At 40.7% G+C, this 26,340-nt stretch overlaps 1 protein-coding gene across 1 annotated transcript; it reads left to right on the top strand.

Annotated features, from left to right (window-relative positions):
• Positions 1–742: 742 nt before the first annotated feature.
• On the top strand, positions 743–26,033 carry Tspan3 (tetraspanin 3). Its single transcript, XM_051197519.1, has 7 exons — positions 743–969; positions 15,135–15,326; positions 15,785–15,859; positions 17,093–17,194; positions 17,554–17,706; positions 17,951–18,034; positions 25,195–26,033. The coding sequence occupies exons 1-7, from the start codon at positions 907–909 to the stop codon at positions 25,285–25,287; spliced, it is 762 nt and encodes a 253-aa protein (XP_051053476.1). The 5' UTR covers positions 743–906; the 3' UTR covers positions 25,288–26,033.
• The last annotated feature ends 307 nt before the right edge of the window (positions 26,034–26,340 follow it).

Raw genomic sequence — 26,340 nt, 5'->3', positions numbered from 1 at the left:
AAACCTGATGATCAGTGACCCACATGGTGGAGAGAACTGATTCCCAAAAGCTGTCTTCTGACCTTCACCTTGGTGCTGTGGGATGCTTGTGGGTGCGAGCGCGAACACGCGCGCGAGCGCGTGCACACACATACTAATGTTTTCCTAAAAGGTGTTAATTGTTACGATTCATCCAAGATTGAGGAAAGAAAGCTTAATGTCGCCATGTATGAAGATGTATCTGTAATTGTAAACGTCAGCCCGAAATGTACTACCTGGAATAGAGTTGGCTGACTTACCCAAACATTTCTGCCTTGCCAGTGAGCTAGCGTTTTCTCCGTTCTGGTGACTTCTCAGAGCTAGCAGAGCTTCTGACTTAGTAAAGTCTCCACAGACATGAATTAATGCTCACTGCATCCCTCCCCTACTTAGACGGAGTGCTGCTTAGGTGTCACGCGGTCACGAAAATCCCCATGTGATGCGGGCCTTTCTAGGGAAGAGAAGTTAACAGTATAGAGTTCTGTGGTTCGTGAATCATTTGGTAAAAGTAACTCTATAAAAGAGGGGAGTGTTTGGCCCACCAGAATTTCCCAAAAAGAGGACTCTGCACCCAAGGGCGGTCAGAGGCCAGAAGGGACGCTCAGGCGTCGGTTCCTTTAAGAGGCGAGGCCACCTTGGCTTCAGAGCCACTGATTGGCTGAAGCGGCCGCAGACGCGGGGCTTAGTTGCCTGGGAACGGCCCTGGGAGCTGCGGCGGGCTGCACGCAGCCGCGAGGTGCCTGCTGGGGCGGTGCGCGGCGGCGCGGGGGTCTGCGGGAACGCGGCTCGGGCCCAGCAGTTCTCAGCGGAGCCGCCGCCGCCATTGCCTCCTCGCTCGGTGAGCGCCGCTCCGCTCGCCCAGCCGGGCCTCCGCCGGCCGCCGGCACCATGGGCCAGTGCGGCATCACCTCCTCCAAGACCGTGCTGGTTTTCCTCAACCTCATCTTCTGGGTGAGCTGCGGGGCGGCCCCAGCCCGGGGAGGCCACAGCGCGGCACGGGTAGACCGGGCGGCTGCAGGAGCCAGCCGAAGGGTCGCCCGGGCCCTGCGGCCCCGGAGCCCTTTGGTGGGGTCCTTCCCGGCCCTACGGAGGCCAGGGCGGTGCAGACCGGAGGTCTCGGGGCCTCGGGCCTGCTGGCAGAGTGCCAGGGTTACGCGGGTCGCCGAGGCCGGAGCAGCTTGCGGGACGCTCAGCTCTCGGGGCCGAGTCTGTCGGGATGCCAGGCCTGAAACGGGACACTCCCAGCGAGTTGGGTCCCACTGTCTTTGTCTGTGCTCTCCCAGAGCCGGCGGTAGTCCCCAAGTCGTGTAGCAGCTACGCAGAGACGCCGATGGAGTCCTGGGCCAGGAATTTCGGCTTAGAGCTCTTTGTGTAGAGTTGGTTGGCTGGTAACCAGCCCAGAAAGCTGGAAGGATTCAGCCTGAGACATCAGAGCGGTTCTTTGATGGAGAAAATCGCTGTCGTGGGGATGGGTAGACTGAAGTTATAAAGCCTTTTAAGTGTTTCAGCTGCCACGAGATTTATAAAGCAACGAATTCACTTTTTATAAAAGGTTGTTGCTTGTTGGTTTGTTTTTGTTTTTGTACCCGACCCTAGAGATAGTGTTTATAACCGTCCTATCTTGTGGCGCTTATCTTATCAGGGACTTTGTAGTAACCTGCTGTTTCTTGGGCTCTCTCCACCCCTTGAGCCCTTCTGGACTTTGCATCAGGAAGAATCCTTACGTATGTCCTCCGTCATATCTCTGTAGTTTTATTTAAAAAATGAATACAAAACAGCTTAACAGTAGAATAGGGTTCAAACCTGTTTGTCCTGATATTGTAAGTGAAACTTTAGTAGTGTAGTGCTGTATAACCCACACACTAGTTAGTGCTGGGTGTTTTCTGATAAATTATTAGTTATGGGCAAACTACTGGTGATTTGGGACCCAACTGACCCCCATGTTCTCAGGTTGGTCCCGTTACCTTTTCCTTTTCTCCAGCTTTGTTTTTTCTGTCCACGGTACGCACAATATTCTTTGAACAATTCCACTGACCATACTTTAGTGTATCATTTCCTCCCTCCCCCCATTTCCTTCAGCTCCTATCTCGGAAAATATGCACTTACTCTGAAAAGAGTCTGCCTATTCCTCTTGCCCCTTTAATATCGTGAGTTCTGGTAGCCACAAAGGATGTTCTGATAATGAGGCATTTAACTCTGGTAGTTTGTGTGGAAGACTCATGATTGGACTCAGATTGAACTACTTGGAATCACCTGTGTGGCAATGGGATTCCTGAGGTTTCTTTTCCAATTTAGAACAGATGTTCCTCATACTTTATTTTTCCTTTAAAATAGGCATGTAATTTACATTTTCAGAGGCCCCCAAATGAAAAACAATTTGTAGCTAATGAAATTCTTAAGAGACAAACTTTTTGTTTTTAATTTCTTTCTACCTTTTTGAGACAGTCTCCCTATGTAGCTCTAGCTATTTGGAACTCATTATGTAGACCAGGTTAGCCTCTAACTCAGATCCACCTTCCTCGACTTCCAAGTGTCAGGATTAGTGAGGGCCACCACACCTGACTTGAGGTGGATATTTGTATCCACTTCAATTATTATGGATATTTGTGTTAATTCCTTGTGGGTTTATGGAAGTAACTATTTGGTTTTGAAGAATATTTATTAGGTGATTTCTAGGCCATTCATACTCAAGAGCCTAGATGTGTTAATATGAGAAAACATTGAAAATACAGGAGGAGCCATTTTCTTTAAGTAATGGAAAATTTTATTATATAAAAACATATACAATACCTTAATTCTTAATTCTGAGTGATTGCTTCGAAATTATTGGAAATTGCATAAGTATATTCACTTCAGTGAAAGTTATATTATGAACTTTTTAGTTTTGCTGAGGCCAAACCAACATCATACTGTTTATTTAGTATACCTTTGTGTGAGTTACTAAAAGTAAAACTTTTGTGAGCTTTGAGAAGAAAATCAAGCAGAAAATAGGGGAAAATGTATATAGTGCAATAGAGACAGCAGTATTTGGGCACATTTCCTGACAGTGTTAGCTTGTAGGCAAACTACTGGAATCTGGCAATACGAATAATGTTGAGTACTTCCTGCTTGCCAATCATTGTGATTAGAACTTACTTGAGTGTGATTTGACTGTAAGTATTGCTGTGCATATTGAGGGTGTTCAAGCTGAGGGAGTTCTGGTAACACACCCAACATGTGGCAGGGCCAGTGTTCAAACCCAGGTGTCCCATTGCTAGAGCCTGTGGTGTTAGAGGAGCTTGTGACTTGAAAAGATTTGGAAAGGGCATGGGGTTCAGGAACAATGTTAGGCCATATTAGAAACTCTTTTCTCTAAAATGTACAGATTTTCACATAATTAGAAACTATACCCACACTTAAGCTGTACTGTTTAGCTCACTTAAGAGATTAAGTCACGAAGGAGGAAGTTCATTAAATTGTTAGCAGATTTTGCCTTGAGAAATTGTAGTACATTCTTTAGGTTGTGTTGAGGGTGTTCTTATAGGTGGTTCCTCTCTCCCTATAATGCCTAGAAATATGTAACTGGAAGAAGGATACTCCTCACATCAAGCTTATCAAGTTTAGATTCCTTGAGCAACTTGCTCATACTGCCTTCTCACTACTGGTACTGGCTGACCCTTGGTAGGTGTTAAAAGTTCAATTGCTTTGGTAGAAACTTTTATCTTGAGATACCCGTTCCTTTGGCAGTGTGTCCAATGGGCTGAGACATAGAAATAGTCATGCCAGTACTTGACTGCCAAAACTATTAATGTAGAGTTAGTGTAGTTTGAGACAATGTGTCTCTTAAAGAGAGACAATTCTTTCTTATTTGTATGTTTGTATGTGTGTGCACGTGGTCGCCAGTGTGACATATACATGCCATAACATGCTTGTGTGGAAGTTAGAGGACAACATGCAAAAGTTGTTTCCTCCTCCTATATGGGTCCTGAGGATGGAACAAAGGTAGTTGGCCTTGGTGACACTGGCTTGAAACAGCTACTTCGAAGATCCTGTTCTTCAACAAATTCCTGGGATATTAGGGGTTTATAGTTTTGACAAGTGTAAAGATGTATAATTTGTGTCTTAGGTTTTCTTTTTTAATGGTAATGCAACATTAAAATATGTTTTTAAGGTTTAAAATTTTATGTGTATGGGTGTTTTGCCTGCATGTACGTTTGTACACGTTTATGCCTGTGGAGGCCAAAAGTGGGTGTCTAGTACTGAGTTAAGGACATTTGTGAGCTGCAGTGTGGGTACTGGGAATTGAACTCAGGTCTTGGGAGAGCAGTCAGTGCTTTTAACTGCTGAGCCATCTCTTCCAGTTCCGAATCTTCTGGTTCTTGTAGCGTTGTATAGCTTTAAACATAAGTGTATTAGTGCTTGATTCATGAGCACTTATTAAAGGTTACGGGGGTTTGAGGTAAAGGCTATATTTTAAAGGCATAATTGTTGTCAGTATAATATGCACCTTTGTACCGAGGTCAGGCAGGAGTCTTAATTTAGTAAGTCATTTGATCTGATCCAGGAGACTTCATCTGAAACATGTTTAAATAAGTTTAAGTTTAGCAAAGTCTTTAGGTTTTGTGTGAGTTCATGTATGAGCACACATGATTGCATCCCATGTTCCCCTGTGGAGGTCAGAGGATAACCTCAGATGTCAGTCTTTTCTACCTTGTTGGAGACAGGGTCTTTTTGTTGTTTGCCATGGCATATACCATACTAGGTAGCCCAGGAGCTCCTGGGATCCAGCCTTCCATCTCATTGAAAGAGCACCAGGATTTGCCAGTTTTGTGTGGATCTTGCAGAGGGTTATTCTTAAGCACTTTATTACCCTGAACCAGCTCTACAGCCCTTAATCAGTACCTTAATCATACCACACTTTTTTTTTTTTTTTTTTTTTTTTTGGTTTTTCGAGACAGGGTTTCTCAGTAGGTTTGGAGACTGTCCTGGAACTCTCTTTGAAGACCAGGCTGGCCTTGAACTCATAGAGATACGCCTGCCTCTGCCTCCTGCTCATAACACACTCTTCTTACTCTGGTAGGTTTATTAGATGATCAATCCAGTCCTGTGTTACACAAACTATTTTATCTACCCTGTCATACAAACTATCTAGCTGATATTTACTCTGCATAGTTAGACATTTACAGGGACTGTAAGAGAAAGCTTTGTCCATGCTTGTAGACTTTCTAATCTTGTGTCTGTTTTGTCTGTTGTGTTTCATCTGTAATGAGGAGTAATGCTAAAATAGCTTGTGAGGTAGGGAGAAGTCATTCCAGAATGTCCAGCACTTGTGCTAGCATAATTTATTCACGTGAAGTAGCCTGTGTAAAGATGTTAAACTATATAAAATGTGTCCTGAATTTAAAATAATGTACTTCCCTGTGTGAATGTATATAACTAAGGAAAGTTGCTTTGTTAAGCAAATATGAACAGTTGTACACCTGTTATTGTAGAAAAGTTCTTACAGAACTTTCAAGTAAAGCAAGACAGGCAGTTGAAGACAAATGAGAAAAATACCAGAAAGTGAAGCCAGGGAGGTGTGATGTGACATGGTGGCCACTTAAGGTTTACAGAAGCTTCTCTAAGGAAGTGTGAAATATAAGAGCCAGTTCGGGAGTGAGTGATTGATTGATTGATTGATTGATTGATTGATTGATTGATTGATTGATTGTAAGAGGTGAAGAAATTCAGGACTGAAGGAGTAGTTAGGTCCTAAGGCCAGGGTACACTTTGCATGCTCAAATTACCAAGGACGGACATAATAGGTTATGCATGCTCTTGGTTAAGAACATACAGTGAAAAGGGCTGGAGAGATGGATCGGCAATTAAGAGTAGTTGTTGCTCTTGCAGAAGGCCCAGGCTCAGTTCCTAGCACCCAGGGACTCTAATACCCTCTTCTAACCTCTTTGGGCACTAGGCACACACACGGTACATAGACATACATGCAGATAAAACACCCACACTTTGTGGGGCTGTGGTGGCACATGCCTTTAATCCCAGCACTCGGGAGGCAGAGGCAGGTGGATCTCAGTGAGTTCAAGGCCAGGCTGGTCTACAAAGTAAGTTCCAGGACAGCCAGGACTGTTACACCGAGAAACCCTGTTTTGAAAAAACAAAAACAAAGATAACTCTAAAATAAAAAAAAATTTAAAAGAGAAAGAAATGAAAGGGTTTTCCAGTACTGTCACAAGCCTCCTTGAATGAATATATGTATACATATATATTCACATATGTGTACACACACATACACACACACACACACACATTGTGTGTTCTGACATTTCCTATGTCTGCATATATAAATATGAATAGGATATCTTGATCTGCTTTTGTTTCCTGTACTTCTCCTATCTGTATGACTGTTCTAAAAGATTGTTGTTGTAACACCTCTTCAGCCAACAGATTGTTTATTAAAATAGTTTTTCAGTTAAGGAAAGACGTTCAACTTTGTTGTGCATACTGGAAATACATTTATTTAGTTTTTGTTTTGTTTTTCTGGTTTTTCGAGACAGGATTTTTCTGTGTAGCCCTAGCTGTCCTGAAACTCCTTTGTAGACCAGGTTGGCCTTGAACCCAGAGATACACCTGCCTCTGACTCCCTAGTCTTGGTCTTAAAGGCATGTGCCACCTCCTGGCTTCTCATTATTTTTGATGTGAGGTTTTTGACTTTGCTGCATTCTTAAGTCATGTCTGTGGTCTTGAGTAATCATTTAGGTCAATGGGTCTCAATCTTCCCAATGCTGTGACCTTTTAATATAGTTCTTCATGTCCTGGTGACCACAGACCATAAAATTATTTGCATTGCTACTTTGTAACAGTAATTTGCTACTGTTATGAATTGTAAATATCTGATATGCCAACTCCAAAGGAATCTCAACCCACCGGTTGAGAACTGCTGATTTAGGTGGAACTTAGAGCTATTAGGGGAGCTCTATGATTGCAGTTTGAGGACGTAGTTTCCCATCTCTTTTAGAATATTTATCTTTTAGAACTAGGTGGTGGTTGTGCACTCCTTTAATCCCAACACTTGGGAGGCAGAGGATCTCTGTGATTTCATAGATTGAGTGTTGTAGGACAGCCAGGGCTACACAGAGAAACCCTGTCTTGAAAAGCAAAAAACAAAACAAAAAAAAAGAATGTTTATCTTTTTTAGAATACTTATTTTTTGAAGTGTTATAATGAGTTTTATGTCATAAAATCTGATTCTAGTTAGGGTCTTTTGTTTGTTTTTTTTTTTTCCTCAGAAAATTCTGTAAAAATTTACTTGGCACCAAACAGGTACAGCGTAAGAATAGTGTAGTCAGTAAGCTGTTGTGGACTAGTGACTTTGCCTACATGAGGTAGTTCCTGTTTCTCAGGTAACAGGGAGGGGAGGGAGTCTTAACCAAGTTTCTTATCTCTGGATAATCTGTTTATACCCATGGATGGGACTTTCTTCAAAGAAGCGATCTTAATTGTTAGTAAACATATACTTAACAGATTTTTACAACTATGAATTGTCAGTTTCTCATAATAAAAAATATTTAGCTTGAAAAAATTCTTTTCTTCATGATCCTCCTCCCTCACATCCTTTTTAAAATAGTTTAATAGTCAGTAGCTGAGAAATTGTTGTGGTTTTGTATTTTTTTTTTATCTAAGAAGACTATAGTTGACATTATGCGTTTTAATTGTTGCTGCTACTGATTTAAACACATGATAAAGCTTAAGCACTCCACACTCCCAAAGTAATAACAGACTTTTTACAGTTAAGGGTGAGCTCGGGCAACAAAGAGTCTCAAAACAAAGTTCAGACCCCATGATTTGCAGGCAGCCCCTGGAGCCTGCAAATCTGAGTATGGCCAGTTTGTCTGTAGCCATTAGTCTGTCTTCAGTTCCATTGCCAGTTCCATTGCTGTCTGAAGTTTGGGGCTTTCATCTGGTAGGTAGGCATACACTGGATTGATTGGATCAACAATGAGTATAAAAGACCAGATGAAAAGTAAAAATACAGTAGGGTTGAAGAGTACAACCTTTTTAGTGTCATCAAAATGACAGTGTAAAAGGATTAAAATATTTAAGAATAGTGGTAATGATGTCAGTGATAATTGTTATTGCAAAAGTAGCTTGACATTGAAATCCAGGTAGGCTTTGACAAAGAATGTGTACAGAAAGAAATATCCATTAGAAAGTATGTAATGGCAGAGTCTAAGTTAGACCTAAAATAGTGATAAATGGGAGCAGTTGGCAGGCACCTAAAGCGTGGAATTGAAGAGAGCTAGTTTATATGTTTAAAGGCAGAATTTAGGAATTAATCTGGGAAAAAAAACCACAATACAGCCTTAATTTCAGAAATAACTTTAAATATATTTCTGCAAGGGTGTGTAAATATAAATAAATATATATGTATGAAAACACTTAAACATATTAGAAACAACACAGATATTTCATCATTCAGACAATAGCAACTTTTTTCTTACAAATGTTTTTGTGATAAAACATGTAGTTTCCCCTTAATGCACTATAAGCATACTAAGTTATATTTTCAGTGTATCAAGGCTATAATGCAGGTATGCCTCTTAGGCTTTGGATTTTTACTTTTGTTGCCATTTTGTGGTTGTGTTTTGACAAATGTACTACTCATTGTTTCCATCTTATATATTTACAGACTCCCAGAAGTGGTGTTACTAGGTATAAATGCAGAAGTTTATGTGTGTTGTGAATTGTTTTCCAAAAAACAACTTTAATACTTCTCTGTACTCCCTCTGGTATAAGTTGAATCCTGTTTTACTTTATTATTGACCAATATGTCAAATAAGAAATGATGTCTTTATCATAGTAGCTTCAAAAGGTCTTGTGTAGAAGTAGCCTTGATTTCTGAGAGGCAGTTGGGGATCTTTGGGATCCTCTTGTTATTGTTTTTGGAAAGTGGCAAGAGAGTAAATGAAATACGTAGAAGAGTAATCGTGCTTAGTGACATGAACCATTTCATCAGTAAGCCTGAGTGGGACCAAGATTTCATGATTTCTAAGGTAGTCTTGACAGGAAGGTTTCTTTCAGAAATGGGTTGTACAGAATTACCAATAATTCCTTGCAGGAAAATAGTGAAGTATATATAGATCTAATATGGCTGTACAAGAAACTTGGAATTAATGTTAATACACACACACACACACACACACACACACACTTCTGACTCTCTCCTTTGAATTTTGCTTTTTGTAATGTTTAGACTACTTTTTTGTTTATTTTTTTGAGACAGGGTTTCTCTGTATTGCTTTGGAGCCTGTCCTGGAATTCACTCTGTAGATCCACCTTTCTCTGCCTCTTGAGTGCTGGAATTAAAGGCATGCTCCACCACAGCCCAGCATGCATAGCACTTTTTAACCAGGTTTCCACTGTTTTTTCCCCAATCCCTATTTTTTATCAGTTGATTCTTTTATGCAGAATTCACTCTGGAAGAGTAATTTATTCAGGGAAGCAGAATAATTAGGCTCTGGGCTTTGAGGTCAGTGGAGTGAAGGTACACCCTGCTGTACATTGATCTATTTTTACAGTTGTGGACATGATCACTGTCTGTGACACACCACACCCTCACAGTAACTTCTGTTTGCCTTGGTTTTGTTGTTTTTATTCAACATGTTCTGTGAGATGCTTTAATTGTCATGACTCTAAATTTCCATGGATAAATTGACAACAGAGCAATTTAAACAGGTCTGTTTAGTTCTAAGTTGTCGCTTTCCAGAGGTAGGTCTTAAGAGTACTTGATTTCAATGACGGAATAGCTTTGTGGATTTTAGGATTTTGTTGGCTGCCCCATCCCCCACCCCCAGAGTTAATCCCCACCCCTTCACCACCACCACCAAAAAAACACCAGTCCTGGTTTGTGAACATCAAGGCAGCAATGTTATATAAGAATGAAATTTCTTAATTGAACACATTCACACTTGTATAGATGTAGAGAAAGATTAAAAGCACAGAATTAGTGTCACACTTTTGAAACTTGTAATAGCCCAGTTTATAGAGGAACAACAGTTCAGTTAACAGAAAAACACCTAAAGTTTTAAACATCCCTGGCTTAATTTAAACATGGGCAAAGTAAAAGAATGATTATTTCCAAAAAACCCTCAGCCTTTCCCTTAAATTCCCTTTACCTTTTAAAAGGATAGTTATTTTTAGTGCACTGCCTGGCACAAATGCTCCTCATAGGCCTAGATTCCCTTTCTTAGTGGTGGCTGTCAGCACCTTCCAGGTTCCACAGTGCCCCTGCCTACTGCTGCACCCTCCTCCCTGCCTTCTGCTCTGCTGCTGCTTTGTTGGCAATCCCATTACTACCCTGAAAACATGAGATTTAACCAAGCTCATCTTTTAATTTTATGTAGCTTTTCTAATAATGTCCCATCTGCATTAAAAATCAGAGTGACTAAGTTCCCATCACTAGTAGGAATTACTTACGCTCCTCCCTGCCCCTAACCATACAAATTACTATTTATCTTGTTTGGCTATTTTCTTTCTTTCTTTCTTTCTTTCTTTCTTTCTTTCTTTCTTTCTTTCTTTCTTTCTTTTTAATGCTGATGGTTGGGTGTCATTAAGGCAGATACTTAGAATTGTTTAGGTTTCTCAGCCACTGTATTTCCAGACAAGCACCCCTGTTATACTGTCCTCAGCAGCAGGGAGTGCAGTGTCTGCTTGGTGTGTCTAAAGCTTACATTACTTCCTGCTGGTGTTGAAGAGTAGACAGAGTCTCCTCTTCTGTGAGCATTGCCTGTTGAATTGTTTGCAGCACGGACTGACTCATCTGTCATCGTTCAAACAATAAGTAGTATTTACAAGTGGGACTGCTAACCTTGCCTTTCATGGGTTTCCTGCATCTAGTTTTGGTTTGTTTTCCTACATTCTCCTGCTTAGTTTCAGTTGAGTGCCTGCCTCACTCTGGTCAGAGGGGGCAGCCCAAGAGACATTTCACGTGGCCCATTCCCATCCATACTAAGTGTGAGTCTCATAGGAATCTTTAGGCTAAAACACAAGTGGTTTCCTCAGTGCCCTGTGATGTATATTTTTGAGTATTACTACCCTCTTGTTACATTTTGATTCAGATTTATCTAGGCTAAACTTCATTTACTAGCTGGATTTGATGACACAATTAGTGCACTATACTTAAATAGAAAGTTAAAAAAAGATTTATTTTACATTTTTATTTATTTACTTGTGTAAGGTCTATTTTTATTTTATGTACATTTGTGTTTCTCTCACTCTGGTGTGTGTATGTGAGAGGGAGGGAGGGAGAGAGAGAGAGAGAGAGAGAGAGAGAGAGAGAGAGAGAGAGAGAGGGAGGGAGGGAGGGAGGGAGAGAGAGAGAGAGAGAGAGAGAGAGAGGGGAGGGAGGGAGGGAGGGAGAGAGAGAGAGAGAGAGAGAGAGAGAGAGAGAGAGAGAGAGAGAGTGAGATCCAGTGGAACTGGATTTTCAGACAGTTGTGAGCTGCCATATGGGCCTTGGGAACTGCACCTGGGTCCTCTGGAAGAGGCCATCTCTCCAGCCCAGGGATTTATTTTTAATTGTGTCATGTGTGTACATGCATTTGATGTGGTTGTCTGTGGAGACCAGAAGAGGGTACTTGATGGCCCAGGACAGGAACAGGTATTATGGACAGTTTTGAGCTGCCCAGTATGGATCTGGGGAACCAAACTTAGTCATCCTCTGAAAGCATAGTACATGCTCTTAACACTGAGCATCTCATTTGGTTTTTTATTTTTAAATTGTGTGTGTTTGTGTGTGTGTGTCGGGGGGCTGTTGAGTATATGTGCATGAATGCTTGGGCCTACAGAATCCAGAAGAGGATGTTGGATCCTTAGGAGATGTGAGTGACAGGAACTGAACTCAGGTCCTTTGGAAAATAGTATGTGCAACCTTCTTTCCAGCCACTTCCACCTCCCAAATTCATTTCAATTAAAACAAATTTGTTTTGTTTTTGAGATGTTTGCCACAATTTCCACTTAGCCCTCTACCCCTTCATTTTGAGGCAGGGTCTTACTGTAGGCTTGACCTACCTATATTGAACTACTGTGTAAATCAGGTAGTCCTTGAACTCATAGAAATCTGCCTGCCTCTGCCTCCTTGGTGCTGGGCTTAACAGCGTGGTCACCACACGTGCACGCCTTCCCCACAAGCCTTTAAGAAATAACTCTGTAGGAACAGTTCTTATGTAAAGTTTAGTGAAAGCAATGAACACAATTTGATTAATTCATGTTTGAAGACTGAATTACTTGTTTTAGTAAAAAGTTAATTTATATGTATGTTTGTGAATATATAACATATACGTGTAGTTGAGAAAGTGTTTTGATAAGACATTGTTACAGAGTTCATATACTTCCTAACTGTTAGGCTTCATTTTTTTTTTTTTTTTTCATGTAGGTGAATTTCAACAGGCCTGTTAGCTCTTTGTATAACATTGTTTTAATGGTAGATTACTGACTATGACCTGTACTGGGTTCTAGAGGTAGTAGCCATCAGAATCCAGTAAGCAGAATTAGTTACCAAATTGTATTTGAGTAGTAAACTGATGAGAAAACATGCGAGCCAGCTAAAGCCAACTGTCATTTCCTAGAGTTGGAGGGTATGGTGGGGGTCACTCTAAACCTCGATGACACTTGCTTGTGCCAGGCACTGTCTGAAGTGACACATACATACGGTGGTGCAGGGCTGAGAGAGAAACAGGTACTATCTGTGCCCTGGAAGTGTGCTAAGAACTACAGTTAAGTCTGTAAAAACAGATATTGAGAAATAGTTAAATTGAGCCATTATAAAAAAAAAAGAAAAAAAAATGCCTTGTGTTTGTTCAGAGCAATATGTGAATGAATAAAGGAAGCTAAGAATGGCTTCTGTGAGGAAATGGTGATCCTTAAGCTGCATCCAAATTAGTAAAACAGGAGTGTAGCACTAATTCTAGTTGGTATTAATAATAAAAACGTAGAGACAGATATTGGGGTTAAACCTGAAGATCAGAAAAGCAAAGCAGCCACTAGAGAGTTCTCACCTCTACCAACGCTCAGACCAAAGGGCAGATCCTGTCCTCAGACTGCATCTCCAGACCACACTGCTCCTCAGACTGCACTGAGCTCCTGTCTCCTCCCACCTTATGTTCCTCTCTAGTGCTGGGATTAAAGGTGTGGGGTCTCAAGTGCTGAGATCACCTTTGTGTGAGCTCTGTTTCTCTTTAGACTAGATCAATTTCTTGTAGCTCAGGGTGGCCTTTAACTGCCTGTCTCCTGAGTGCTGGAATAAGGGTGTGTACCACCACTACCTGACCTCTGTGGCTAGTTTTGCTTTCTGGTTTTCAGGCAAGCTTTATTTGTTAGATCACAAACAAAAATACCATACAGGAGCAGAGGTGTAAAGTGAGAGGTGATGGAATCTTCAGAATATAAAGCCAGAGACAGAACAGCTTAAGTCACTAAACTTTGCGCAGCAATAACTCTTATAAAGAACATATTAAGGGGCAGGGTGAAAGTCCTGGATTAAGATTCAGGTTAGGACGAGCCACTGCAGTAAGGTGACAGTAAGGTTCAGTAAAGAGGCTGAGTGCAAGTGAGCTGGGTTTCGGGCAGAAATGAAGAACTCATGGTGAGGGAGAATGTGCGCAGCTAGGAAGAGAAGCTAGCAGTGGAGGAGAGATGATCTAAACATTATCTCCATTATTCACATTTTATTTATTATTTGTAATTAGTATATCCTTTCAACTATGAAAAATAGTTTACTGAGGACACAATAAGGTGATGGGCTAGGGAGTATCTATAGAGTACTGCCTGACATTCTTTTTCCATTTAAAAAAGTCCTGTGTGTGTGTGTGTGTCTGTGTCTGTCTGTATCTGACAGTGAATGTAATGATGTATTATTAGAAGATAGACCTGTGGTTACCAGGCATACTGAACCTAATAAACTCCAGAACTGAACTAAGTTTTCAGGTTCAGAGGATTGAATGGTAATGTCTAATGTTAACTGTGGAAGTTGTTTGCTAGTTTGAAGATTTATGTGTTTAATCTTTCAAAGATAAAGTAATTACACTTGTGTGGCAGCTCTGCAAGTTCTGCCCCTCAGAACAAACAATTTAGCATAGACTGGCACTGTGTGCCTACTTGTTTATATATACAGGTAGCAAGCAGAAAGCACAGAGCTGGGGCCCAGTGCTAATAAACCAAAAGTGATGAGAATGTATAAAAGTGCACCTGGAGAGGAGTCCTGGAGCTGGAGTAAGGCTCTGTGTTCACCTTCCCCTTAAGTGTTCCAGTACCAGTGACTCCAAATGTGGCCTCAAACCATAGCCTCAGCATTGGTGGAACCTGGTAGGAATGTAGAATCTCAGACCCCCTTGTTTCTAAGGAATGGATAGATGGAGAAAGGTTTGCAGTGTGCCTGAGTCTGGGAACTTTGCTTTACTGTCTCAGTCCCTAGGACAGCATACTTATTAATTTCATGTTTATTAATAGTTTTCTAAGAAAGCTAAATAGAGATTTTTTTTTTTTTAAAGAGTTATTTTGCCTGGTCTCAAGCCCTGACTTTCCCTTGTATCATTTCTCTATTTGTAAAAACTCCACTTGAGTTCTTGTCATTTTTTTTTTTCTACTAAGAATAAGGTGAGGTTTATAAAATTTGCAATTTTATGTAGTAAAGAATTTTGCCAGGGGTGGTAGCTCATGCCTTTAATCCAGGAGGTAGATGTAAGTTCAGGACTACCAGGGGAGCACAGAAAGAAACCTTGTCTCAAAAAACATCAATAATGGGGAAAGCATTTTTAACGATGAACCAGGAGTGTTTTAGCTTTACTGATTTAAGAGTGATGGAAATGTCATTTGACTATAGCCTCTTGGATTGACGACAGCTCAGTTGGTAGAGTGTATGACAAGCAGAGCCCTGGGTTAGATCCCAGCACCACCTGTATGGAGGTGATGGTGCCCTGTTTGAAAGAGAAGGCGGGAGGAGCAGAAATTCAAGGGCCATCCTTGACTGCATAGGGGACTCAAGGTCAGCTGGGATGTACAAGACACAAGAAAGGCATTACAGCCCAAGCAAGAGTCAGGAAACTGCGGTGATGGCATTCTAACTGGTGTTTCTGCTGCTTTTACAGGGGGCAGCTGGTATTCTCTGCTATGTGGGAGCCTATGTCTTCATCACTTATGACGACTATGACCACTTCTTTGAGGATGTGTACACGCTCTTCCCTGCAGTGGTGATCATAGCTGTAGGAGCCCTACTTTTTATTATTGGCCTAATTGGCTGCTGTGCTACAATTCGGGAGAGTCGATGTGGACTCGCCACAGTAAGTTAACAAACACTTCATTTACCATGTCAGACTATGGGTGCTGTTTCTTCTGGTCCTCTTTCTTGAATTGAGGGTGAAAATCTTTAGAAGTAGATGGCCTCTTAAAACTGCACCAGAATGAATACATTCCTTAAACTTTTAGAGGTTGTCCCCATGTACTTTTATTACTTACTTACTTACTTACTTACATACATACATACATACATACATACATACATACATACATACATACATTGAGACAGGGTTTCTCTGTATTGCTTTGGAGCCTGTCCTGGAACTCTCTCTGTGAACCAGGCTGGCCTCAGATGAACAGAAATCCACCTGCCTCTGTCTCCCAGGTGCTGAGATTAAAGGCATGCACCCCTGCCACCTGGCTTACACTTTTATTTATTAAGAAAATATTTAGAACTATTTATTTTAATCTCTACTTAATTTCTGATGATGTTTCCTTGCAGTTTGTCTTCATCCTGCTCTTGGTTTTTGTGACAGAAGTGGTTGTTGTGGTTTTGGGATACGTGTATAGAGCAAAGGTATGTTGTCACAAGGGGGAGCTCATGGACCCCAGACTGACAGCTGGGAAACCAGCATAGGACCAAATGTGGGTGTCAGTTAGGAGGCCTGGGCAGTCTGTGGGGCCTCTGGTAGTGGAGCAGTATTTATCTTTAGTGAACAAATGGACTTTGGAAGCCCATTCCCCATAGAGGGATACTCTCTCAGCCTAGACACACAGGGGAGGGCCTAGGCCCTACCTCAAATGATATGACAGACTTTGGAGGTCCCCCATGGAAGGTCCCTCACCCTCCTTGGGGAGCAGAAGGGGGATGGGATGGGGGGGCGGGGGGATGGGAAGGAAGGGAAACTGGGATTTATATGTAATAATAATAAGGTGGTTTCTAATTTAAATAAAAAAATCAAAAGAATGTGTAACGAGTACGGTTTTTCTGCCTGCCGCTTGGTCTTGTCCTGCCGCCGCGCCAGCCCCAATTAACACACAGAGACTCTGTATTTGGTACAATACTGTTGGCCCGGTTACTTGTTTCTTTTCGGCTAGCTCTGCCTTAATTATTAACCCATTTCTGCTGATCTATGTATTTCTCTTACCGGGGAGCCGGCGGCATACTGCTTTCTCCAGACTCTCCATCTTCACTCCTCCTTACTACTTCCTATTTCCTCCTTGTCTCCTAGTCCCTCCTATCTTCCTTTCCTATTGGCCAACAGTGCTTTATTATTAACCAGTATGAGGAACATATATACATAATGGCATCTCCCATCAAGAATGCAAAAAGAATGTTGTCCATGGTGAACTACTTACATATGACTTTGAAAGGTGAAGTACAACAGGTTCATTTGGCCAAAGTTACCATTTTCTTTTGGCTTATTTCAGCAAAGCCACTGCTTTAAAATACTTAAGACTAATTAGCATTTATTTATAAAACTTCTGTTCTCAATATAGCCAAGTACAAATTCTTTTGTTTTTGTAGACATTTGATATCAACATGTGGGGCATCTCCCCAGTGCACAGTTGCTTTGTCCCTTTTGAGTGGTTTGTTTTGCTAGCCTCTTTTACATAGTCTTTTTGAAGACTATTAACTAGTGTGATTTAGTAGATCTGAATTGTTTGCTGCTAGTTTGAATCTAACTGGAGCAGGAAGTCTCTTTCTTACTGTAAGTGTACAGAGTACTCTGGCAACTTGGAAACGTGCTGTGTCTCATGTTACTTTGAGCAGCCTTTTTGAGGGATGGAATCTTTTCTTTTGATTCAGGTGGAGAATGAAGTTGATCGAAGCATTCAGAAAGTATATAAGACCTACAATGGGACCAACCCCGATGCCGCCAGCCGTGCTATTGACTATGTACAGAGACAGGTGAGTTTCCTTAAAGGTTGTTCACGCCTGAGTCTCAGAAACTAGCTCTTCTCTTTTTGTGTGTGTGGGCTGTGTGAACCTCCACAGCTGTAAGAGTGTAGTGTGTTCCTACAACACTACCTCCAAGTTTATTGCTTTTTGCCAGTCTTGTTTCAACTAACCATATTTTAAGTGCTCAGTTCATCCTCCTGTGCTAGTGGCTCCATGTTGGATGGTACAGATTTAGTGTGTGCTTCACTGTAGAGAGGTCTGCGAGCCCCCCCCCCCCAGATCTGGAGGGGTTTGTTAAAGCTGTGTAGTGCTTGAAGCTCAACACAGACACCTGCATAAGTTACCTAAGGAATCTCTCTCTTACCCAGTTGCACTGTTGTGGAATTCATAACTATTCAGACTGGGAAAATACAGATTGGTTCAAAGAAACAAAAAATCAGAGCGTTCCTCTTAGCTGCTGCAGAGAGACTGCCAAGAGCTGCAATGGCAGCCTGGCCAACCCCTCCGACCTCTATGCCGAGGTGAGTATGAACTGTTTTTCATTATCTAGTCTTGCCCTGTGGGTGTCTTTTCAATCTTATTACTTGCCTGTAATGGCATTTTGTTTCACTATAAATATTTTAATGCATTGTCTTTTGTTTTAATTGTGTATTATAAGTTGCTGTAATCATTAGTTGTTTTCATTTCAATTGCTGCCAATGAGTAGTAATTTGTATGTCTGGAGCTTTCTCTTAGAAACATGTCTAACGAGGCTGTGTGTTACAGGGATGTGAGGCTCTAGTTGTGAAGAAGCTACAAGAGATCCTGATGCATGTTATCTGGGCAGCATTGGCCTTTGCAGCCATTCAGGTGAGCAGGGCTAGCCAAGGAGCTGTTTGTCTTCTCATGTCATCAGTCCTAATGGTTTTAGTTACTAAACAGCAAATCTTCGTGTGTATGGGTGGCTTAGAAATGATTCCCATACCAGTCATCCATTTCCAAAATCCACTCTCTGGCTCTCTGGACCTAGACCCAGAATGGTTTAAAGAAATTAGTGATCTTCATGAGGACAGATTGTGTTGAGGAGACTTTCTGCCTCATTTTCCTGTATTGATTAGTGAGAGCACCATTCAAAAAACAGACATGTCATATGAAGCATTCTTGGAAGGCGTTTTGATAGAACTCTACAGATGTTTTTAAAATATTGCTATATTGCAGTTTGAAATGAACAGCTTTTGCTTCAGTCTTTTTGTAAACTGTTTCACTTCTCCTTGTTTGGTTGTTTTTTTTGTTTGTTTGTTTGTTTTGTTTTTACTTTTTAAATTTACTTTTGTTGTACTGGAAATCAAACCTAGGATCCCATGTGTGCCAGATGAGTGCCATCCACCTGAGATACGTAATTTCAAATCCTTAACTTGTATTTTTTTAAAACTATTTTATATGTTTGAGTATTTTGCCTGCTTTTATGCCTGGACACCATGGGTGTGCCTGGTATCAGTAAAAACCAGAAGAGGGCATTGGATCCCGTAGGAGTAGAGGTAGATATGGTTGCAGGCCACCATGTGGGTGCTGGAAGAGCAACCAGTTCTCTTAACCTCTGAGCCATCTCTCCAGCCCTCCTTACTTGTAATTTTTTAAAATTTTTATTTATTTTTAAAAAGTTAATTTAGGTGACAACTTGGTGTATCATCTAGGTTGGCCGCAAACTTCTGGGCTTAAATAGTCTCCTCTCTCAGCCTCTCTGACATAACAGGTGCATAGGCTGTATGTACCCAATTCCTTGAAAAAGGCTGTGTGTGTGTGTGTGTGTGTGTGTGTGTGTGTGTACATCCATACATATACATATCTATATAATACACACACACACACACAACACACACCAAGACCTTCTAAAAGTTTTATTGCTTTATAGAAAAGATCTCCCAGTAAGAATTGGTCTCTAGCCTTTTCTATGTCTGTGGACTTAGTTGTTTTAGACTTACTATGTACAAATGAGAAATCCTTGACATCACTTGGCACATACAGAGGTATGTTTTGCCATTGTTGATAGCTAAGGGAACCTGTTTTCCCCACTCACTAGTGAAAACAGGCTTTGTATTCTTCAAGTTGGTCAAATTATCTGGTAATTACCTTCCATCAAATATACACCTTCATCTTTTAGCCCCACAGGAAAACTATTAAGTTAGAAGGACAGGCACTTTGCATGCAGGTTTATACCGTATATATTACAAGTTCTGTTGGGTTAACATTTTATGGTCTAATTGAGAATAGCCAGCTGTTTGGAAAGCTTTTCTATCAGCTAGTTGTAAGCATTTTTAAAAAGCTTTTAGTTCTTGAAATAGGTTTTTAGCCCCAAATATCTTTTAAGATACCTTTTAATTGTTTTGTTAAGGCCAACATAATTGCTATTTTAAATGTAAGTTATTTGGCTTTCCTGACCTTTGCATATTTGAGCAGAAACTATTATATTTACTGGAAGGTGCATTTGAAATGGCAGAGGGTGATTGTTTAATTTGCTGGTATTCAAACAGCAATGAAATGATTCATTAAAAAGCCTATCTCCATATTTGCTATGGTCTCTGCCATCCTGAGCATTTACTTTGTAGCTTAGCATAGCAATAATCTGGTGATAGTAGGAATGTGTTCCACATTTTGATATGTATGTATGCACAATCATTTAATGTGCTAAAATCAGTGGAATAGAGCAGTCTTTGTAAGTAGAATCCTGGCCTATGCATGCTTAGTAACTTTGACAAAAGCTGTACATGTTAGAATGCAGCAAAAAACAGCAACTATTGTTGCCCAGGAACTGCACAGCTGTGTATATGGAAGTTTCATGAGAGGGTATGTCGATATCCCTATCCAGATTTAAGTAGTATTTTATAAAGATACATGATTTTGGTTTTTGATTTGTTTGTGTGTTTTTTTAGAAAGCAAGGCTAAGTCAGAAATTCTGGACTTTCACAGATTTAAAACCTAGTGGTTTGGAAAATGAAATAACTTTGGTCCAAACAAAATAATAATAGATTTCCCCCAATTTTTTTTATATTTTTAAGAATGCCTAGAAATGTTCTCAGGTTTTGGTATTCAAAATGTGGTGCAGATTGTTATCCTGAGTGTGGGAAACTGTAATAATCATAGAGGTGCCTCAATAGCCATTTTTTTTTTAAAGATATATTTACTTTATGTATATGAGTGGCCTATCTGCATGTATGCCTTTAAGCCAGAAGAGGGCATCAGATCCTACTATAGGTTGTGAGCCACCATGTGATTGCTGGGAATTGGGGAATTGAACTCAGGGCCTCTGGAAGAGCAGCCAGTGCTCTTAACTGCTGAGCCATCTCTAGCCCCAATGGAATAGCTTTTATACTTATAACGTGACATGGAATTTCTGAATTAGAAAGAATGCTTAAAAACTCTCCATTCCTTTCCCCTTTGCTCTGCCACACAAATTAGGAAGAGCAAGGATAGTATGACTCAATACACAGGTAGTACAAAACAAAAGCCTGGACTCCGGTAGGGTGGGGTGATGGAGACTGGAGAGATGGCTCAGTGGTTAACGAGCACTGGCTGCTCTACAGAGAGCCCAGGTATGATTCCCAGCATCCACATATTAGCACATAATTATTTGTAACTTTAGTTTCAGGAAATCTGATGTCCTCTTTTGGGCTCTGTGGTTACCAAACATGTACATGCAGGCAAAACACCCATACACATAAAATGTATTTTTTAATTCCATCACTTGGAGAGACAGAAGCAGAAGGTGCTTGGGGCTCCCTGTCTAGTCAGCCTAGCATAATCAACAAGTTCCAGGTCCCAGTGAAAGACCCTGTCTCATAAAACAAGATGGAAAGCTCCTAATGGACACTTGGACTTGACCTCTGACATACTTGCAAATGCACAAGCACGTACTCACACACCATTAACACATAAAACTTAAAAGTAGGAGTGTGGTTGGTACCCAGTTATAATGCCAGCACTTGGGAGACTGATGCAGGAGGATTAGGGGTTCAGGACAGCTTGGGCACAGCCCTAGTTTGAGCAAGACCTTGTCTTTCATTTTTTTTAACAGTCATTTTGGCACATAATTATACATATTTGTAGGTTACCATTTGATAGCATGTATATATTATATAATCTCCAAATCAGATTTCTCCTTGAGTATGTGTCATACAAACTGTTGGTTTATTATAAAATATGAGTTATCAACTGTAATTATCCCCCCCCCCCAATGTTACAGGGTGTTTTAAGAACATCCTCCTTTCTAATTGTATCTTGTTTAGCCTCCTTCCTCCCTCATCGTTTCTGATTCTAGCTTCTGGTAACCCCTGGTCTACTTGATCTGTAAGATCAATTTGTGGTTTCTGAATATGGGTAAGAATGTGCAGCACTGTTCTATGTTATTCTACTCACATCCTCCATTTATCTTGCTGCAGGATTTAAATCATTTTTAACGACAGTGTTTTGCATATATATACCACATTTGGTCAGTCTTAATTAGCTTTGAATTTTTAATTAATTTTTAACTTTAAAATACTATTTGGAGTCAGTAAGATGACTCAGTGGTAATGATGCTTGCCATCAAGTCAAACCGGCTGAGTTTGATCCCTAGGATACATGTGGTAGGAGAAAACCAACTCTTGTAACTTGTACTGTGCTCCCCATACATGCATACAAAATAAAATTGTAAGTAAAAGATACCTATAAATGTCAAAGGTAAGTCTCCAACTCATTATTGAATCCCTCCCCATCCCTATTTCTGTGTGTGTGTGTGCACACACACCTCTACTCTAGCTCTAGCCTGCTTCTAAGACTGGAATTACAAGTTGCTAGGTCTCCTGCCACTTATATGGGATCTGAGGATCTGAATTTTGGTCTTTGTTTGCATGGCAAATGCCTTAACTGTGAATCATCTCCCTAGACCTCTTGAGCCTTTTTTTTTGTAGAGTCAACTCACTTCTCTCAGTTTCCATGAACTCTTCTGCTAGACAAGCACTCAATATTTGGAGGCATTTAGAAGCTTACAGGATGTAGCTTTTGCCCTTGCTTTTTGTTTGAGGTAATTGTGGATTCCACCTTTAAGAAATTAGTGAAATCCTTTGGCTGCTTTGACTGCCTTCAGTGATAACAGCTTTCAGAGCTGTAACATACCAGGGCATTAGTATTGATAGGGTCTATTCCCTTCCAGGTTTTTCATTTGTGTTTAAACAGTTCTACACGGTTGTTTAACCTGAGTAGGTGTCTATGTCTACCACCACAGTCAAGATACCAAGGGCTGGAGAGATGATTTAGCAGTCTAGAGTACTTGCTATTCTTACCTTGGACCCCAGTTCAGTACCCAGTGCCCATATGGTGGTTCACAACCATCCAAAACCAGTCCCAGAGATCCAACACCCTCTTCTGACATCAATGAGCACCAGGCATTACATGTGGTTCACACACATGCAGGCAAAACAAAAAAGATTTGTTTACAATAGTGTATGAATGTTTGCATGCATTCATGTCTGCTTGTTGGGTCCCCTCACACTGGGTTACAGATGGTTCTGTCCCCTGCTAGACCTCTTCTCATTTTCTCTGCAAGAGTATTAAGTGCTCTTAATCATTGAGTCATCTCTCCAGCACCAATAGTATTAAAACAAAAAACAAGTGATTTTTATTTGCTTTTTATAACTGTCCTACCCACCACATACCTACTAATAAATGGACTTTGATTTCTAATATTCGTCAGTTCAAAATGAAGTATAAAGAGAATCACATACAAATGGGTTGGGTCTAGCTATACCTTGTTTCATGGCTGTGTCCTATCCCATTTTGGGGGGATACTTTAATTGATGTTAATAGGCACTTATATAAATTCTGTTATTAAAATACAAGGAGTGGTTCTGTGTTTTTGCGTGTCAGTCTATCTACAGCAAGTGTGTGGAGGTAAGGATATGAGTATTGGTAGGCACTTAGTAATCATTTCTCAGAAAAGGGTGCTTCCAGTACAAAAGATTTTTAAATTTTGTGTGAGAATACCTACTTTTTACACCTCCACAGAATATCATAGAACATCTTATTTGGTAGTTTTTTATTTTTTGGATTTTGTTTCTCTGTGTAGCCCTGGCTGTCCTGAAACTTGCTCTGTAGGCCAGGTTGGCCTTGAACTCACAGAGGTCTGCCTGCTGGCCTCTTACCTCCTGAGTGCTGTAATTAAAGGCATGCACCACCACCACCCAGCTGTAGTTAGTTTTTAAATTTACCAGTTGTCTTGGTATAGTAAGCATGCCTTTTTATATATTTATTTTTATAGATTTTATATTTGGTATTTTATTTGGCCTAGGTAAATATTGCTTCCCATGACTTAAATCGTACAGGGGAATATTTTCATTTTAAGATATATAATATTATAGCTATAATATTCCTATAATATTTCCAAGTCTATTATTGCAAATTTTTAGTAATTAATGTAATGTTAATACAGTAGAGTGTTGGAAGTGGTTCTGTGTCACTCAGTGGTGATTTCTGGGTAGAGCTTAGTGTTGCTAAATGGACTCATTTCCAATCAGAATTGTGTTATGCCTTTTAAGTTGCTTTCATGTCAGTGACAAGTTGATTTAAGTGAAATAAAAGAGAAAGAAATAAAATGTATTTCAGACCTCATTTTATTCAGACCTCTGCAGAAGTTACCTAGCTGAGAGGGATCTGAGCTAGATTGGGGTGGGAAGGGAGATTTGTTTCCCCTTCCTAGACAGTGATTCTTGAGGTTAGTATTTTATTGCTTAGTTTAACATTACCTGAAAAGAAAAGTGTTTGTTTTTATAGGTATTCTAAGAATGCTTTGTTGTGTAATGGCCAGAAATGGGTTTCTCTAAGAATTGATACTAAATGCGCCCAGAGCTAGAGATAGGTAGCAGATGTTCAATAGTCTGTACTTCCAAAGTGTGCATGGTGCTGTAGACCAGCAGCCATGTGGTAAATATTATGGGAATGGCACTGATGGATCCGAATGAGTGAAATAGTGGCTAATGGAGGGCAGAACCTACTTGTGGCTCTAAACCTGGAGGGTTCAGAGTAGAGACAACTACATTCTCTGTGTCTCATACTTCAACTTTATGGACTGAGGTACATTTGCTAAAATTAGATTGTCCTGTATGTACAGCGACCTTTGCCTTTTAAAATCCAATAACTTAGGCCCTTCACTGTCTGTGAGAACTTGAAACAGCAAAGAAACATTGGTACTATTTGTATTTTGTGAGAAATTGGGTCAAGGATTTTAGAGTCACTATTTTTTTTCTTTTTGGTTTTTCGAGACAGGGTTTCTCTGTGTATCTTGCCTATCCTGGAACTCATTCTGTAGACCAGGCTGGCCTCGAACTCAGAGATCTATCTACCTGTCTCTGATTCCGAAATGCTGAATTAAATTGGTGTACCACTCCTGCCCAGCTGGAATCACTTTAATATTCTAGTTTAATAATGTAACATGTCTCTATTCAGTATGCTACTCCAGAAGAATGTAACTAAAATGGAAATTATGAAAAGAGTGTGTCCCTTGACAAGTAATGTGTCAATAATTCCACAGAATCCAAAATAGTAAATAATGAGCAGAAGCTTTCAAAATACATTTTTGGCACTGGGACTGGCTTTCTACCATAATGAGTTTTTGTGGATTGTTGATGAAGCCTCTCTCCCTCAAATCCAGATGCCTAAAGAGACACTATCCAACAGGTTTCTCTAGTCTTATGCTTTCTGGCAGGGGAGCCACAGCCACGTGTGCACACCCAGGCCCTCACCACAGAAGCTGCTTTGGGAAGCACAGCTGGGAGTCTCAGTAAGAAGAGCTTTGGATGGATTGTGCCAGCTTCTCAGTTCCCAGATAGGAACCAGGGACGCTGATGGATGTTTAGTACTTAGCCACTTCCATTAAATATCATGTGTTTGTAAGAAATTTCTTCTTGCATTGGTTTTTTGACAATTTAGGATCATTAAAACTTGAAATAACGTCCTTGCCAAGTGGTCATTAGCCATTTCACATTATTTTCTCCCTGCAGCTGCTGGGAATGCTGTGTGCATGCATCGTGTTGTGCAGACGGAGTAGAGACCCTGCCTATGAGCTCCTCATCATGGGTGGAACCTACGCATAGTGGACAGCGCAAGCCTGAGCTCATTTTTAGTATCCTTGTTCTGATTTGGAAGGTGACTTGAGCAGGCCTGTGGCAGTTGGCTCCTGAGTTCATCTAGTCAAAGCACACATGTACTGGTGTTGGACAGCAGCTTGGCAGTTCATGTACCCACCTACTTACCTACCCACCTATGGCTTTCCTACCCTTGTTCTCGCTGACTCTGTGCCCTTAATCTCAGAACCATTTTTATAGTGCGGTAGAACCAAAAGAGGGTGTGGGCCTGCTTCTGTCGCCTCTAAGGAGTAATGGGACAATGTTGTATTACTGGGCCCTTTTTGTCTTCACAAGAGAACTCTTGGCCAAAAGTTTGGGGGTGAAAGGGTGGAAGCCATCTGTCTGGTGCCCCTCATCAGTGTCCTTTTAAAGAGTATATACTGTCGTACAATAACATAGCAACTGTACAAAATGGCTAACATAGATTTTAGAATCATACAGTGTGTCTTTGTTCATCTTCAAAATCAGAGACTGATCTTTGAAACTAGTGGTTTTTAATCAAAGCTGGCTTTATAGGAAGACTATAATGTATGCACTACTGTTTTAAAGCAATTAGTGTGAGTGTGTGAGTTTCTGTGTGATTGAACCCATTCATCATCAGTCTTAAACTCGTTAGAGATAATGTACCCATGTAGACTAGCAAAATAGTATGTAGATGTGATCTCAGTTGTAAATAGAAAAATTTAATTCAATAAACTCTGTATCAGCCCTCACCATGTAGTTTTTAATTATTTGGGGATATTTCAGTTCCAGAGCAGTAGTATAATGTTTCAAATGCTGCTCTTGCCTGCAGTTCATCATGATTTGCATAATTTTCATTATATGCTGCCAGATTCTAAAGGCTGTGGTATTCAGCAAACCACAGGTGATTTCAGAGTATTTCAGAGTGTGTGCTGTGTGCAAGGCCTAGGGGATAGACACGGTGGTGGTGGTGTCCTTGTCCCAAGGAGTTTGAGATCCTAGCACAGATATAGAGGACAAATAGGAGCCATGTCTAGGGCTGAGTTCATGTTGAGCGTG

The sequence above is a fragment of the Phodopus roborovskii genome, unplaced genomic scaffold (genome assembly GCF_943737965.1).
Source record: "Phodopus roborovskii unplaced genomic scaffold, PHOROB, whole genome shotgun sequence".
NCBI classification, from domain to species: Eukaryota; Metazoa; Chordata; class Mammalia; order Rodentia; family Cricetidae; genus Phodopus; species Phodopus roborovskii.
The sequence above is the reverse complement of the archived record's forward strand: the minus strand, read 5'-3'. Positions and strand labels throughout refer to the sequence as shown.

Excerpts from the sequence above, each read along its gene's own strand:
- Tspan3 (XM_051197519.1), top strand. The coding sequence starts at position 907 with ATGGGCCAGTGCGGCATCACCTCCTCCAAGACCGTGCTGGTTTTCCTC. Across the intron at positions 17,707-17,950 it reads CCTCCGACCTCTATGCCGAG|GGATGTGAGGCTCTAGTTGT; the intron begins GTGAGTATGAAC and ends TGTGTGTTACAG. Across the intron at positions 18,035-25,194 it reads TGGCCTTTGCAGCCATTCAG|CTGCTGGGAATGCTGTGTGC; the intron begins GTGAGCAGGGCT and ends TTCTCCCTGCAG.